This window comes from Phasianus colchicus, chromosome 30 (genome assembly GCF_987193195.1).
Source record: "Phasianus colchicus chromosome 30, bPhaCol1.hap1.1, whole genome shotgun sequence".
NCBI lineage: Eukaryota > Metazoa > Chordata > Aves > Galliformes > Phasianidae > Phasianus > Phasianus colchicus.
In genome coordinates, this window is record NC_143465.1 from 2,918,012 (window position 1) to 2,932,042 (window position 14,031).

The 14,031-nt window shown below is 57.4% G+C and overlaps 1 protein-coding gene across 11 annotated transcripts; it reads left to right on the forward strand.

Annotated features, from left to right (window-relative positions):
- Positions 1-279: 279 nt before the first annotated feature.
- LOC116237314 (uncharacterized) lies at positions 280-13,983 on the forward strand. Of its 11 annotated transcripts, none has more exons than XM_031606401.2 (11): positions 280-467; positions 2,587-2,720; positions 3,447-3,564; positions 3,786-3,856; positions 4,600-4,675; positions 5,726-5,788; positions 5,874-5,943; positions 7,560-7,638; positions 9,423-9,492; positions 12,266-12,388; positions 12,935-13,983. In XM_031606401.2, exons 1-10 carry the CDS (start codon positions 336-338, stop codon positions 12,341-12,343), a joined length of 891 nt encoding a protein of 296 aa, XP_031462261.1. In that variant the 5' UTR covers positions 280-335; the 3' UTR covers positions 12,344-12,388; positions 12,935-13,983. The 11 variants fall into 11 exon arrangements, with proteins under 11 accessions (XP_031462261.1, XP_089983033.1, XP_031462260.1 ...); XM_031606400.2 differs by lacking the exon at positions 4,600-4,675 and adding an exon at positions 5,170-5,245 and having other exon boundaries at positions 283-467; XM_031606403.2 differs by lacking the exons at positions 4,600-4,675; positions 12,266-12,388 and adding an exon at positions 5,170-5,245 and having other exon boundaries at positions 284-467.
- The last annotated feature ends 48 nt before the right edge of the window (positions 13,984-14,031 follow it).

A 14,031-nucleotide genomic window follows, 5' to 3' on the forward strand; every position in this document is an offset into this window, starting at 1 on the left:
GCCGGGCGCTGCGCTGCGGCGGCTCCGCTCACCTACGGGCCGGGCCGCCCCACGGCCGCCCCCGACGCCCCGCACGGCCCGGCCCGGCCCGGTCCGTTTGTGCCGCCCCGTTCCCGCAGGTCGCTTCGAACCCCGCCCGGCTCGGCTCCCGGCCCGCCGTAGGCCGCGCTGCGCGCCGTCGCCATGACGACGCCAGAGGGGCGCGGCACTTCCGGCCGCGGCCGAGCGGGGGAGGAGCGCGGGCGGAAGTGACGTCACATCCCGTGCGGCGCGGCCGGGGCGGCGGGTTCCGGTATTTCAGGGCGGGGCGGGCGCGGCGCGGAGCGGAGGGGATCATGGCGGGGGCCACCACCATCGAGGCGGTGAAGCGTAAGATCCAGGTGCTGCAGCAGCAGGCGGACGATGCCGAGGAGCGGGCGGACCGCCTGCAGCGGGAGGTGGAGGCCGAGCGCCGGAACCGAGAGCAGGTGGGGGGCGGCGGGGCGGAGGTGGGGTGGGGGGCGCAGCGTTGGGGTCCCGGCGGGGCGCCGCGGGGCCGCGCTGCGATCGGCCGCCGTCACCGGGCTTCGCTTTTTCGCCTCTGGAATCTGGGCGGTGCCGCTGGGGGCTCCGTCCGGGGTCCGCGGTGCCGCCTCAGGCGGGGGTCGGGGGTCCCGTAGGGGTCGGTGGAGGGGGGGGACCGGCCGTGCCGTGCGCCGCGGCCAGGGAGGGCCGTGCGGTGGGCGGGGGTCGGCGGGGAGCGGCCGGTCCGCAGCTCCGCCCCGGTTTTGGGGCGCTGCCGTGGGGCGCGGCGGGGCTGCGGAGCCGCTCCGGTGGCCGTAAGGAGCGGCGCTCGGGGCTGCCGGCGGAGCCGCTGCCGTGCGGTGCGGCCGGGCCGCTCCCAGCGCCGCGCCGGTTTCCTTCGCGGCCGCACGAGGGATCCTCCCGCACCGCGGCGTTGTCATGGCGACGTGCGTTGCTCGCACCCTGCAGCCGCGCTCAGCCCGCGGCCCCGGCTCTGCTCCCCGCGCCCTGGGAAGCGATGCCGGCCGGCTGCGCCCTCGGTTGGCTCCCTTCTCTGGGTTTTCTGACTCAGGCTTCGCTTCCTGGAGGAAACGGGGGGGACGGGAGGTGCCGCGGGGCTGCATGGAGGTGTCACTGCGGTGCCGGCGGGGCTCCGTCCCGCGGTCCCGGCGGGATGAAGAAGCGCTGCCTGCGGGAGCCCCGGGGGGGCTGGGGGTAGAGGAGCGACGTGCCTCCGTTTGCTGGGAGGAGGAGGAGGTTCGCCAGGGTGAAAGCTGCTCCTCTCCTCCTTCGTGGTGCGTCGCTTGGTTCCTCTTTGAGCGGAGCACTTCCTCCTCCGAAGCGGCTCTGGGTCGAAGCGGCTCTGGGTCGGTGCGCCGTGCATCAAAGCGCTGCGGGTTTCCATGGTGAAGAGCGGGGTGTGCCTGCAGCTGAACGCAGAAGTGCTCCGGCATCCTGCTGGGGGGGCAGGGTGTGGGTCGTGGCAGGCCGTGCTCGGCGCTGCCCTCTTTCCTCGCTGCAGCTCCTTCCTTGGGCACGGCCGTGTGCTTGGTGCGGCCTCGCTGCTGGTGGCTGGGGTATTTCATACCTGGTGTGTGTCTGTGCCGGGCTCTGCAGGAGATCGCTGCTGGGAAATGGCTGAGGCCGTCTCCATTTTGGTAGCGGTGTAGGAATCCTGCTGTAGGGGATGCTGGCTGCTTTTGGGGCGTCCCTGAGGCGTCGGTGTCGCTCTGAGGCTGCCCTGCAGGCTCTGCTCAGGGCTGTGTGGAGCGGATGCTCTGCGGGTGGTGGTGTTGGTGCTGTAGCTCTGGGGGTGGTGGGTTCTGAGCTCTGCTGCTTTGCTCAAACCTTGCATCTGGGCAGTGAGCAGAGCCCGTGGGCTCCCAGCGTCGTGCTGCCACAGTGCTGGGCAGCGGCTCCCAGCCTGGCTTGGGCCGGGTGAGGATTCTGCTCTGTGGGATCAGTGGGTGCTGCTGGCCGGAGCCCCAGAGCTGCGTCGTGGCCCCTCAGAGGGGCAGGCAGAGCTCTGAGCACGGAGCTGAACGTTACCTACGTGTGTGACCTGGTGTAGGGAACCTGCTTGGGCAGGGGGGTTGGACTCTGATCTCTGGAGGTCCCTTCCAACTCCTACAGTTCTGTGATTCTGTGATCATCTTCCTTGAGCTGCTGTTGAGAAGGCTCGATTCGAGCAGCGCTGCTGCCCGGATCACATGAGTAAACTGACTTGGTGCTAAATGCCGGCTGTCACGGCGCGCTGGAGCAGCGGATAAATAGGGCTGATTGATGGCCTGGCAGGGTTACAGCAGCTGTGGAGAAGAGACGTTAGTGTAAGTCATCCACTTAGTGTTTATGGCTTAAACTGTCACGTCAGCTCAAGCTGACAGGCGAGAAACCTGTGTGGCAGCGGCTGCTGCGTGGATGAGCCTGTGTGAAATGTTGCAAGGCTTATCTTGGAATGCAGGGCTGGGGTGTAAGAAAGTGGATGCAGCTCCTTGACTTGGTTTTGGCTTCCTCCGTGCTGCTGCTGCTGGCCTGTGGGCGATCCCCAGCTGCAGGCTGAGCTGCCCTCCTTGCTCCCCCCAGGCTGAGGCAGAGGTGGCATCCCTGAACCGCCGCATCCAGCTGGTAGAGGAGGAGCTGGACCGGGCCCAGGAGCGCCTTGCCACCGCTCTGCAGAAGCTGGAGGAGGCTGAGAAGGCTGCAGATGAAAGCGAGAGGTGAGCGGTGCTGTGCTGTGCTGTCAGCCATGCAGGTGTGCCCCTACCCAGAGCCCTGTGATGTTGGCATCTTCAGCTTCTGAAGGTGGGGAGTGGGTGCCACGCCGAGGCTGGGTGTGGGAGTGAGGGCCTGCTGTGCTGGAGCAGGGCTGTTGGCCTTCAGGGAGCATCTCGGAGTGGGGCCGTGTGCTGCTGGGTTCCCTTCTGAGGGAGCAGTGGGTCCTGGGTGCAGTGGGGAGGGTGGGGGAGCTTCCCCTCCTGCTGCACGCTCCCTTCTGGCCCGGAGCTCCTGAGCTGGGAATGTGGTTTGGAGGGGAGTGGTCCCAGCAGTGTTTCCAGTTGGCTGATGCACTCCACTCTGTAGTGTGCAGCCTGGCCTGGCTTATGTCTGCCATAAAGATTTGGCTTTCCCTGTGCTCCAGCCTGGAAGTGCCTGGCTTGCCTGCACAGAGTCCTTACGACAGCCTGACTTGTTCTTCCCAGCAGTGCTTCCTGTGCTCCAGGAGCCCAATGAGCTGCTGGAGCTGTGCTCAAAGGAGCAGTTAACTTTGAGCAGCAGCACTGCTGCTCTCCTGTGCTGTCCTGCACTCAGAGGTGTGCTGGCTCAGCAGGGCAGCACTGTGTTTGGGAATGGTGTTTGCTCTCTGACATGCATTATGCTGCCAGTCTGTGGGGGTTTGTTTTAATCATCACCTCTGCTGTGCTTTTTTCTTATTTTTTGGGCAGAGGCATGAAAGTCATTGAGAACAGAGCTCTGAAAGATGAGGAGAAGATGGAGCTGCAGGAGATCCAGCTGAAGGAAGCCAAGCACATTGCAGAGGAGGCGGACAGGAAGTATGAGGAGGTGAGAGCCCTGGATGCTCTCGTGCAGCTGATGCTGGCCAGGAGAAGTGGCTGCTCTTCCTGCAGTCTGTGCTCTCAGGAACACAGCGTGGGGGGACCTGGCTCTACAGCTGCACCACTTTCCCCAGCCAGTGGCTCCTGCAGGCGTTCCCTGTAGTATTTGCACAGCCGACCAGAGCGGGGTTCATCTTCCTTGCTGTGAACTCTGATTCTCCTTCCCAGGTTGCTCGGAAACTGGTGATCATTGAAGGAGATCTGGAGCGTACTGAGGAGAGAGCTGAGCTTGCAGAGTCGTGAGTAACCTGCTTGCATGTGACTGGCATGTCTACCTGTGCATGGGAACTAACACTGATGGCATTTCTAACCTTGTTACACAAGGCCTGAAGTACAGGGTGGGCTTAGATCTCCAAATGGAAGAGCTGGGGGGTGATCTCCTGCCCTGATGAGATCCACTGAGACTGTGGAGTTTGTGTGCATCAAAATCACACGCTGTGCCTGGCAGCAGAGATGTTCAGCCCCTTTGCATGAGTGCCTCTCTAGCTGTTGAGGTCAGTCTTCCTCTGCTCGGTAGCCACCAGCACTGCTGTTTGGTCACTGGATGTGCACACACTGCTTGGGGCACGTGGTGCTGAGCCTAAAATGGCCGAGGGCTCCTGCCCAGGAGCAGAGAGCAGAGCTGAGACTGAGGTTGGTCTCTGGCCTCCTTCAGTATTCCCAGTGATCACGGGGATGTTTGCACTGCTGAGTAGCAAGCTGAGCTTCTGCTTGGAGCAGAGATGCCAGATGTGCTGCTCAGGCTCCTTTCATGTGCCTCCAGGAGCTGCCCAGGGCCTTTCTGTACTGTGGGCCTTGTCTAACAAAGCCAGCATGTGTGCAGCAGCAGCACTGTGCTTCCTGCCCAGGCGTGCATGTCGTGACCATGACTTCTTTGTGTTTCTCCCTCGCCCCTTTTTGGCTCTGCGGTGTTGTGTTATTGGTGCTCCTTTTGACCCTTGCCCCCACCTGGCTTGTGCCATCATGTGAACGTCACTAACAGTCGTGTCCGGGAGCTGCAGGAGCAGATCAGAGTGATGGACCAGAACTTGAAGTGTCTGTCTGTTGCCGAAGAAAAGGTACTAACCGTTCCCTTCTCAAACCATTAAACCAGAACTCTTGTGGACTTCTCGCTACGCTCCTTCCCTCAGCTTAATTGCATCCTTCTCTCTCCTGGAATGTTCTGTCCTCTGCCCAAGCACTCCTGTCTGAGTGGTGGCAGCTGCCCATCTGTCTGTCGGAGCAGCTTCCCTCCTTTCAGCAGAATAAACGTGCAGCTTCTACGTGAGGACGCCAGGTCTGGCAGAAATCTGTGTGCGTCTCAGCTGTGCCGCTTGGTGCCTCGTGCACACGCTGGCAGCGTATCTAAAACGTGACCTTGGAGGCTAGAAGGGAACTTGCTTTCTGCAGAAGTGCTTCAAAGCAAGGTCCCATCCCGTCTGATCGCAGACAGTCTCCTGAAGAACTCCCTGCTCTCCCCTGCACATGGATTCACTTCTCGTCTCTCCTGTCTTTCCCTCCCGCTTCTTTTCCGTTTTTTTTTCCTCCCCTCTTTCTTTACGAAACCCCACAGTAAATGTTCCGAGCTGGAGGAGGAGCTGAAGAATGTCACCAACAATCTCAAGTCTCTTGAGGCTCAGGCTGAGAAGGTAGGGCTACTTTTCCAAGGGCCAGAAACGTTTGTTTTGCTGGAAGGGTGTGTGACAGCAGAGCACCCGCTGGGATGGAGATAATGCAGCTGCAGCCTTAAGCAAGCGAGGAGAGCCATGCTTGCTTTCCCAGGAGAGCTGGTGGATTTCAGCACAAGACTGATGCTGACTGTAGCAGCTGTGAGTGCAGGAGGTCTGTCTGTGCCCCTGCCTTGGGGCAGACTGAGCAGCTGGGATGTTAATGCTGCTGGGATGAGAGGTTTTTCCTGTGCCTGAGTTTGTGTGTAATGTGCACGGTGTGGGACTTGCTGTCTGACCCAGCCCTGCTGGAGTAGGGTGAGGGCTCCGAGTTTGGAAGTTTGTGGGCATGTGCACTGCAGTGGGGAGTTGAAGTGTCCCTTTGTAGCTGTAGACTTTAGAATGGGAAATGCACGAGGCTGCCGAGGGTTGCAGATCAATGATTCCTTTCCTTCCCCGCAGTACTCCCAAAAAGAGGATAAATATGAAGAAGAGATCAAGATCCTGACTGATAAACTCAAAGAGGTGGGTGATGGTGTTGGGGTGGCTCAGGTGGGTCTGTCCTCTGTACCAGAAGCTGTTGCACTGACTGACTCGCTCCTGTCTGCAGGCAGAGACCCGTGCTGAGTTTGCTGAGCGCTCTGTAGCCAAGCTGGAGAAGACCATCGATGATTTGGAAGGTACATCCCGGGGAGGGGAAGCCAAAGAACGTGGTGATGAGTGGGGAGCTGAGAACAACTGCCTCCCAGGCAGCTGGGGAGCAGCAGTGCTGCTCTGAGTCGCTTGGAGTGAAGCTGAACCCATTGCCTGTGTTGAGCTGGTGCCTCCGGGCCATGATCTGCCCTGGCAGCAGCTCCCTGGCTGTGCAGAGGCAGCCCTCGAGCTTCCCAACGCCCTGCCTGATAGCACAGATAGTGAGAGTGGTGATCTTGGCTGTCCTGTCCTCAGGAATGTAACTGGATTCCCGTGCTCCAGCTTAACCCCATTTAAGGAGTGGCATAAGGGGGGGGAATGACCACCTGAACTTAGAGGAATTGGTTACAATAACATTCTTTTGTGTGGAATTTGATGCACGTGGCCTGTCTGCAGACAGCATTACTGCAGTCAGTAAGGAACCAACCCTCAGGACTGAGACTCCCCAGCATCAGTTCAAGATAAAATTGCCCATAATTGCCAGAAGTCCTCCAGTCTGGCTGATGCTGGGCTCCTTTCCTCCTGGTTTCACAATGCTTCAGGAGCATTCCTGCTGTTGCAGTCTGTCATCCCTCCCAGCCGTGGAAGGAGAAAGCTCCAGCTGCCTCCTCAGATCTGAGGCTGTGGATTCTTCCATAGATAGCTGTGGCTGGAGCAGCCACGCTGGCGAGCCAGAGCTCTTGCAGGGCTCCTGCCACAGCGTGGGCCTTAGCAGCCTTTTAGTGCCAGGTCTTGGAGATGGAAAGCCACATCCTACAGCCCGGATAAAACTCCTGGGTTACTCCAGAAATAGCAGCGTTGTCAGCAGAGCTGTTCCAGAACTGCAGCCAAGCAGCAATCTGAGCCACCCCATGGTCCGGGGAGCTGAAATACTCCGAGTCCCTGCATGTTGCCCTCAAAAGGTGTTGATTGAGTGTTGGCTCTGGTCGCTGGCATCGCTGCTGAGGTGGCCTAGTTTATGACAACTGATAAAATTCTCTGGGCCCTGGGAAGCAGTTAATAACGTAACCAGCTGTATTGCAGCCTGGGCAGCAGTGCTGGGTCTGCCAGCTCTGCATGATTTGGGAGCACACCGGTGTGAGTTTCAAGGCTGCCACCCTGGTGGAAGGTGGCAGTCCCCAGTCTGCTCCATTATCTGATGGAGAGCACAGGTGTGGCCCTTCTGTTCAGCTCATCCCACGGGATGGGAATTCCCTCTCTTGCTCACCGCTGTTACCTAACTGACTTCTCCCAAACAGGTTTTTGTATTGAAACCGAAGGTGAGAACAAAGCCCTTCATTGATCCGTCCCTCCTTTGGTTTAGCAATCATCTCCTTAGGTGGAGTTGCCCTCCCCTGGTGGCTCGCTGACCTGGCTGAGCAGCTTGTTCTCACAAGCCTGTGGGGTCTGAGCTGCTCAGGGTGTCCTCAGGCTGTGTGAAACCTCCCATTCATTGCTCAGCAACCAGCAGCCACGCAGCAGCGCAGTCGTGGTGGCTCCCATCTGACTTCATTTTTCTTCTGGTCATGAATCCCACACCGCTTTTCCTGCCCCAGGGTGTTGGAAGAACTCCTGTGCCTTCCCTCATTGTTTCCCTTTTGTTCTCCTCCTAAACCTCTTCTAGATGAGCTCTATGCCCAGAAACTGAAGTACAAAGCAATTAGTGAGGAACTGGACCACGCCCTGAATGACATGACTTCCATGTAAATATGAGCTGGCTGGTGTTTGCCTCTCGCTTCAGCAGGCTAGACCGCCAGAGCTTGCTTGGTTTGCTGTGATTTTCGTAGCTGGAGAATCAATGGCACTGTGTTGTTTAGGTTACTTCTACAGATCTGAGCCTCTGGGATTGTGGAGGCTGCCCTGCAGCATGCTGCGTTCTAACTGTAGGGCTCTGTGAGCTGCATGTGTAACACCAAGAGCTGTGCTGGCCTGAAAGGGTTCTGACTCCAACTCTGAGGAGTGCAATTTCCAGTTCTGCTGCGGAGGCTCCCTAAGGTGCTGTGCCTCAGTTGCCCACCGGAGCCACCAGGCTGTGGTCTCGGGTTCCTCCTGGGAGAGGAGCACTCAGGTGGGCTCCTTAGGGATTGCCATGACAGCCTTGAGGTGGGCTGGACCACGATCTGATCTGTGGAAGTAGCTGAACTCGTGTTTCTGCAACTTCGCTCCTTGGCTTTGCGTTGGGATTGGCGGTGAGTTCTGCTAACAGCTGCTCTGCAAGTCCTTACCACTAACAGGGAGAGGCCAGGAATCTGCACCGTGAGGAGCCTTAACACAGCACCCGAGAGCCCCCCAGCCAAGTTTGCTGTGCACAAACACTTGCGTTTCTCTTCAATCCAGTGTCTCCTTCTGTTTCACACAGATGAATCTTGCGATTCCAAACTCCACTTTGGATTTGCCTTTCTGCTTGGTGGCTTGTTCTGCACCTGCACCCTGCATTCATGCTCTCGTCATCTCGCTCTGAATTCCAGCACCTTTTTCCACTTAGTGTGCACAGGGCATCCCTGGGAATGAGCTGTAAGGATGCTGAAGCTTGACGGCAGCAGCAGCTCCCAGTTAAGCTGCACTCGCTCCTGAACAAAGCTCCCTCTGTTTGACCCATGTGCCAGACACTGCCGTGCTCTGAGGGGCTGCCCTTTCAATGTCTGGGTGTAGCTGGGAGCGTGTTGTTCTCATCTGCATATCTTATGGAGAGCCATAAAGCGCCTTTTGTATTTCTCTCGCCTCTTACTTGAGCATGATGTCACCTTTTTGAAGGAAAAACAACTCTTGTGCAAATAGAAGAGCTGGTGCTGTTGCGAAATGGGTTTCTAGTGACCACTTGCTGCTGCTTTAGAGTAACAGTTGCAATGTTGCCTTCACACTGGTGTAACCTCCTGGGCCTTGGTGGAATACAGACTTTGTTAATGCACTGGATGTCTCGCTTTGGGTGCGTTATCAGCTCACAGATGCAAACTGCAGCTCTGCACACGGCGGGCAGCATGCTCTGTGGGGTGCAGGAGGGTGCTTGTGTTGTAGCAGGACGTCCTCCAGCTGTGTCTGCTCACCTGTAGCACTCCTGGCGTTGGTTGTCACGTGCTGGCTTGCAGTGGGCAGCCACCACACCTGGTGAGGTGGGAGCTGGTAAATACCACGTACCTCTGGCTGACTTCCAGCAGGGCAGCAGCAGTCTGGGTGCTGTGCATGGGGTGGGTACGTACGGCTCCTGCTTCAGGGGGCGGAGCTGCAGCCGTCCCAGGGGTCTCACGCAGCAGAACTCTGGCTCCTGTGTGGGGCTGGGGGTGGCAGAGGACCCTTGGGGGGGTGGAATGTGGTGTACAGCAGGACACTGAGCACAGCTGCAGGCACGGAACACAGCACTGCTGGTGTGAGTCTGGAGTTTTTCTGGTTGCTCTGGGATCGTAAAAACTGATCTGCCTCTTGTAACTCTGCTGCCTTGTGGTGGCTTCTCCAATGCTTCTTCCTTTCTGGATTGGTTCCTCTGCCACAGGGCCCGAAGAGCCCTTCAGGAATCGAGCTTTGGTGAAATGGGACATCTCCCCTGGTTCCCTGAACCTCAGGTTTGTGCACACCTGGCTCTGCACACAACTGGCACTCCTACCCAGCATGGTCACACACTGAACTGCCCCTTGCTCTGTGTCAGGGCTGTCCCCTCTCTGGGCAGGGAAGGAGGAGGCACTTCTGTGAGGAATCCCAGAGTAAGAGCTTGGGAAGCTCTGCAGATGCTGGCCTGATGCTTTGCAGAGCTGTAGTCCCAGAAGTGAGAATCCTTGTTGGTACCCAGCTGAGGTGGGGGGTCTGGCTGCGTGGGGGTCATTAGCTCCTGCTAGGTGGAGGCTTCCAGCCAGCACTGCCTGCCACTTCTCCCCATTGGAGGTGGCACGGTGCTCCCTGCCCTTGTGAGATGGCCTCTGCTCACGGGGAGGTCCTGGCTCTGGCTCTGTTACCTCCTGCTCCCATGGAGTGGAGCAGGCGTTGCAAACAACATTATTGAAGGCTGGGCTGTGGCAAGCCTGTTCCCTGCTCATCCTGGTGGAACTCCACGCTGGGTGGGTGGGTGGTGATGCAATTCCTGCCCTGGGAGGTTTTGGGAAGCTTCTGGTCTGACGGGATTGCAGGGCTTGTGCAGGCTGGTTGCCACAGGCTGGGCTCCCGGTGCAGGATTGCTGCAGGTGCAGATAAGCTGACCACGAAGCACACGGGTCGTGGGGCTCCACGTGGCTGTGAGGCTGCCCTGCAGGCTGGGTGGGGAACGCAGCAGGTCAGGCGTTGCTGCAGCCCCGCAGATGCGAGCGGCTGCTCTGTGTTAAGAAGCTGTTCCTGAGGTCTTGGAAAGGTCACGCTAATTACTTCAATCAGGCTGCTCCCTCACGTGGGTGGGTGTCAGGGCTCTGTCCACAAGCAGTAATACTGGCTGGGAGCTGCTGTTGCCCCAGCCTTTGATTGCTCGCCTTTCCACTGACTGCAGTGTCATCCCATCTCCTGCCCCAGACACCCAGGCCCAGCTGGGAGGGCAGAGAGTGTTGGGAGCCTGCGTGCAGGGCAGCCTGGTGCTGCTGTACCTTTTCCCTGTGGCACAGCTTCCCTCTGCTCCTAGTTGGGTTGCAGCAGGGCAGAAATTGTCATCTCCTCCAGTTGTCGCTTTGTCCCTTGGTGGCTTGGAAGGTGGGACAGTCAGCGTTGCCAACCTCCATCCTGCAGAGCGGGGTGCAGCTGGGCAAGGAGAAGCTTTTCCCCATGTGGGGTGGGGATGTGCTGTGACTGCTCAGGGGAATGTCTGAACTTTACACGGCCAGGCCTTGCTCAGGAGCAATTGTTCCCAGTCTGAAAGTAATGAGGAACAGCGTGGCCCTCCTCCTGAGGTTGCTGGAGGTTCCTAGGGCTCTCGTAGCTCCTGCAGGGTGTGAGATGTGAAGCCAGCAGCTGTGCTGTGTGTGTCGTTCCAGTTAGCGAGGGTGATTTCTGTCAGGCTGGAAGCTGTGGTGTAGGGGTTTTTTTCACTGCCTGGAATTCCCCGAGTGCAGGAATCGGACCCTGGGAGGTGTTTGTGGTTCAGCTGCTGTGGGACAGCTTCTTTCTTCAGAGCCCTCTGGGGCTTAAAGCACATCCCACGTCCTTCTCCTTCCCTGGGTACGGTGCAGCCCAGCCTGCAGTCTCTTCTGGTGTTCTCCCTTCCTTTGCCTTCACAAACCTTTGGCAGCACTTCCATTTCTGCCTACACGTGGCTTCCACTGCGATCTTCCTGAGCTGAGGAGCAAGTTAGAGTGCAATAAACCTTTGTTCTTCCCAGCTTCCTCTGTGCAATAGCCCGGGCTCGATCCTCAGAGGCACGTGCTGCAGAGGCAGGTTATTGACGTGCTCCTCTGGGTGCTCTACTAACCTGCCCTTTCTCTCTTTTTCTCTCTTCCTCTTCTTCCCCTAATCCTGTTGCTGCTGCAGAGCGCCTGTACAGCCAGCTCGAGAAAAACCGCCTGCTCTCTAACGAGCTGAAGCTAACGCTGCATGATCTGTGTGACTGAGAAGGGGCCCACTAATGCCATTAAGCAAGCTAATTGCGACCACCAGTGCTGTGGACCACACTGAAATCTGATCACTCTTAAGCCTGGCAGACTTGCAAATTCTATGCAACTACTGCTATTGAACGGGGCAGTTGAATTTCTTCTCTAACTTATTTTAAGAGCTTTTTTTTTAATATTATTATTATAAAAGTAACCTGTATTCTCGGGGGAAAACCTCTCAGACTTGGCTGATCTTTCAGCAGCCCTGTTCACTCGCACAGGGGTCTGCCTGGCTCCTACAAGGAACCAGAACAGCTGCACCCACCCAAAGAGGGGTGGTGTGAAGTCAGGCTCGTGCCTGCTGGAAGATAGCTGTCACCTGCTAGAACTTAATTTACTGTTAGCTGAATGACTGTAGGATTTCCTGCTGCATGGAATGATGGCTTCTAACAATAAATGACTGACCTCGTGGTCTGTGAGCATACCTGTAGTACTTTCCTGTAGCTGAGTCCTGACCTCGGAGGTTTGGGGGAAGTAGTGGTGCCTGGGGCCTCATCTCAGTGCAGCTGAGGAGTCCAAGGATGGGTTGGGGAAGCTTACGGGTGCTTTGAGAGCGAGTCTCCATTCCCACGATGCGAAGCTGTCTCCTGAGTGCCTGCAGGGAACCCTTAAATGCTGCAGTAGTTAGTGCTGTAGGAGAGATGCTGCTTGCTGTGTGTGTGCTGTGTGCTGTCTCTGACCTTGGGGTGGCTGCAGCCCCTCCCTGCCTCCCCCTCCGGGGAGGTGGAGAGCAGCTCTGAGCACCTGCCTGTTCCTAAAGGACATCTTCCTACAGCGTGTCTACCCGGTGTCCCGACGCGTGGATTTCTTCAGTGGTATGGGTGGGCTCACCTATGGAATAAAGCGCACCTAGAGTGCTAGTTGCTGATCTGAGCTCTCCTCATGGCTTAAGGACAATGTGAGAACCGACTGTGCGAACTGCCTGGAGCCTTGGGCAGAGCTGCAGCACCCTGCTCTTACTTGCTCACTGCCTGCTGTTCCCACTCTCCTTGGTTGTCTGCTCCCTGCTGCTAGGTAGCAACGGTCCTGGTGGCCAGCTTGGCATCTCTATCCTGTGCTGGGGGGTTGAAGGGGGCACAATCGGTTGTAATCCTAAGGGCTGTTTCTTAAATGTGTTTAATCCTTCAGTTGCTCGTGGGTGGGTGGCTTGCTGGGCCACGGGGGCCGCTGCTGTCTGAAGTGTTGAAGCCCTGGGGGGAAGCTAGCTGCAGTTTGAGGCACCTGCCTGCACAGTGCTGCCTCCAGCACCAGCTCAAAGCGCGTCCAGCAGCGGTGCGAGAAGTGAGGGCTGCAAAGAAACAGGAAACTTCAGAGCTGCTCACTGCAACCAGCCAGGCACCCACAGTTTGAGAATGCTGGGAAGGGGCTAGCGTGAGCTTTCTTTAGCAAAGCTCTTTCCGTTGCCCGAAGCTGACTTGTAACTCTGCCTCTTGCTTCCTGCCAGATAAACTGAAATCCACCAAAGAGGAGCATCTCTGCACGCAACGAATGCTGGACCAGACCCTGCTAGACCTGAATGAGATGTAATGGAGCCCCGCTGCTGCCTCTGCCACACAACGCCCAGGGTCAGCCCAGCCCCTGCTGCCCTCTAACCCTTGGGCTCCATTTCCTTTCTGTTGCCGACTTGCCCAAAATGCAGCTCTGCTTCTTCACCTCAGGGTTAGAGGTCACCGGGTTGGGCAGAGCTTCACACAGCGTTATTAAGGGAAATAAACGATGCAATAATGTCGGGGGAGCATGTTTGAGATGTACACATTTTGTAACTACCTTCTTTTTCCCTTTTTTTTTTTTGTTTTTTTTGTAGCAACCATTGTGAACATTCCAAATAAGCGATGCTGGTGAGCTACAAACAAAGCTCTGGGCTTTAATTTTGGTATTAACCCATTTGAGCCCAGTTTGAGGGAGAGGAGGTGGGAGTGGGGCTGGGCTGGGCACGCTTTGCTCTGAGAGCTGTTTGCCAAACGAGCAGTTCTATTTGTCAGCTTTAAGGTAACTCTGTGGAGAAGCAATTTGAGCAAAGGCAGTTTTGTTTTGGTGTTTTTGTTTTTTCTTTTTTAAAATTTTTCCCCTTGTTCTCCGAACAGCTCAAGCTGTTGGGTTGGTGATTGTTCCCTTTTCCTTCCCCACTGTTTCCCTTTCCTTTCTCATGGGTTCCACACAGCCGTGCCCAGGGGTGGCTCTGCCTTCACTCAGTGCTTTTGCCCCTCATCCCTGGGCTCGGCCTGACAGCTTCAGTCCAACCCTGGTTTTCTCCAAGCAGTTCTGCCTCCCCAGGCAGAGGCCTTTCCCTCGGGGCCTGCAGAGCTCCCACATCTCATCCTGTGGTGTCTGTGAGGCCGAGCGCAGGCAGGCTGGGCCATTGCTGTGTGCTCATCGCGGTTACGGGGCCAATCTGGAGGAAAAAAAACAAACGAAAAAGAACCATGTCGAGTGTTTTGATACTAAATTGAGAACTTGTCTTACTGTCTTTTGAAATAAAAAGCGATCTCTCCACGCCGTGTCGCCTCGCTCTGTTCGGTGTGGGGAAGCGCTTGGGGGGGG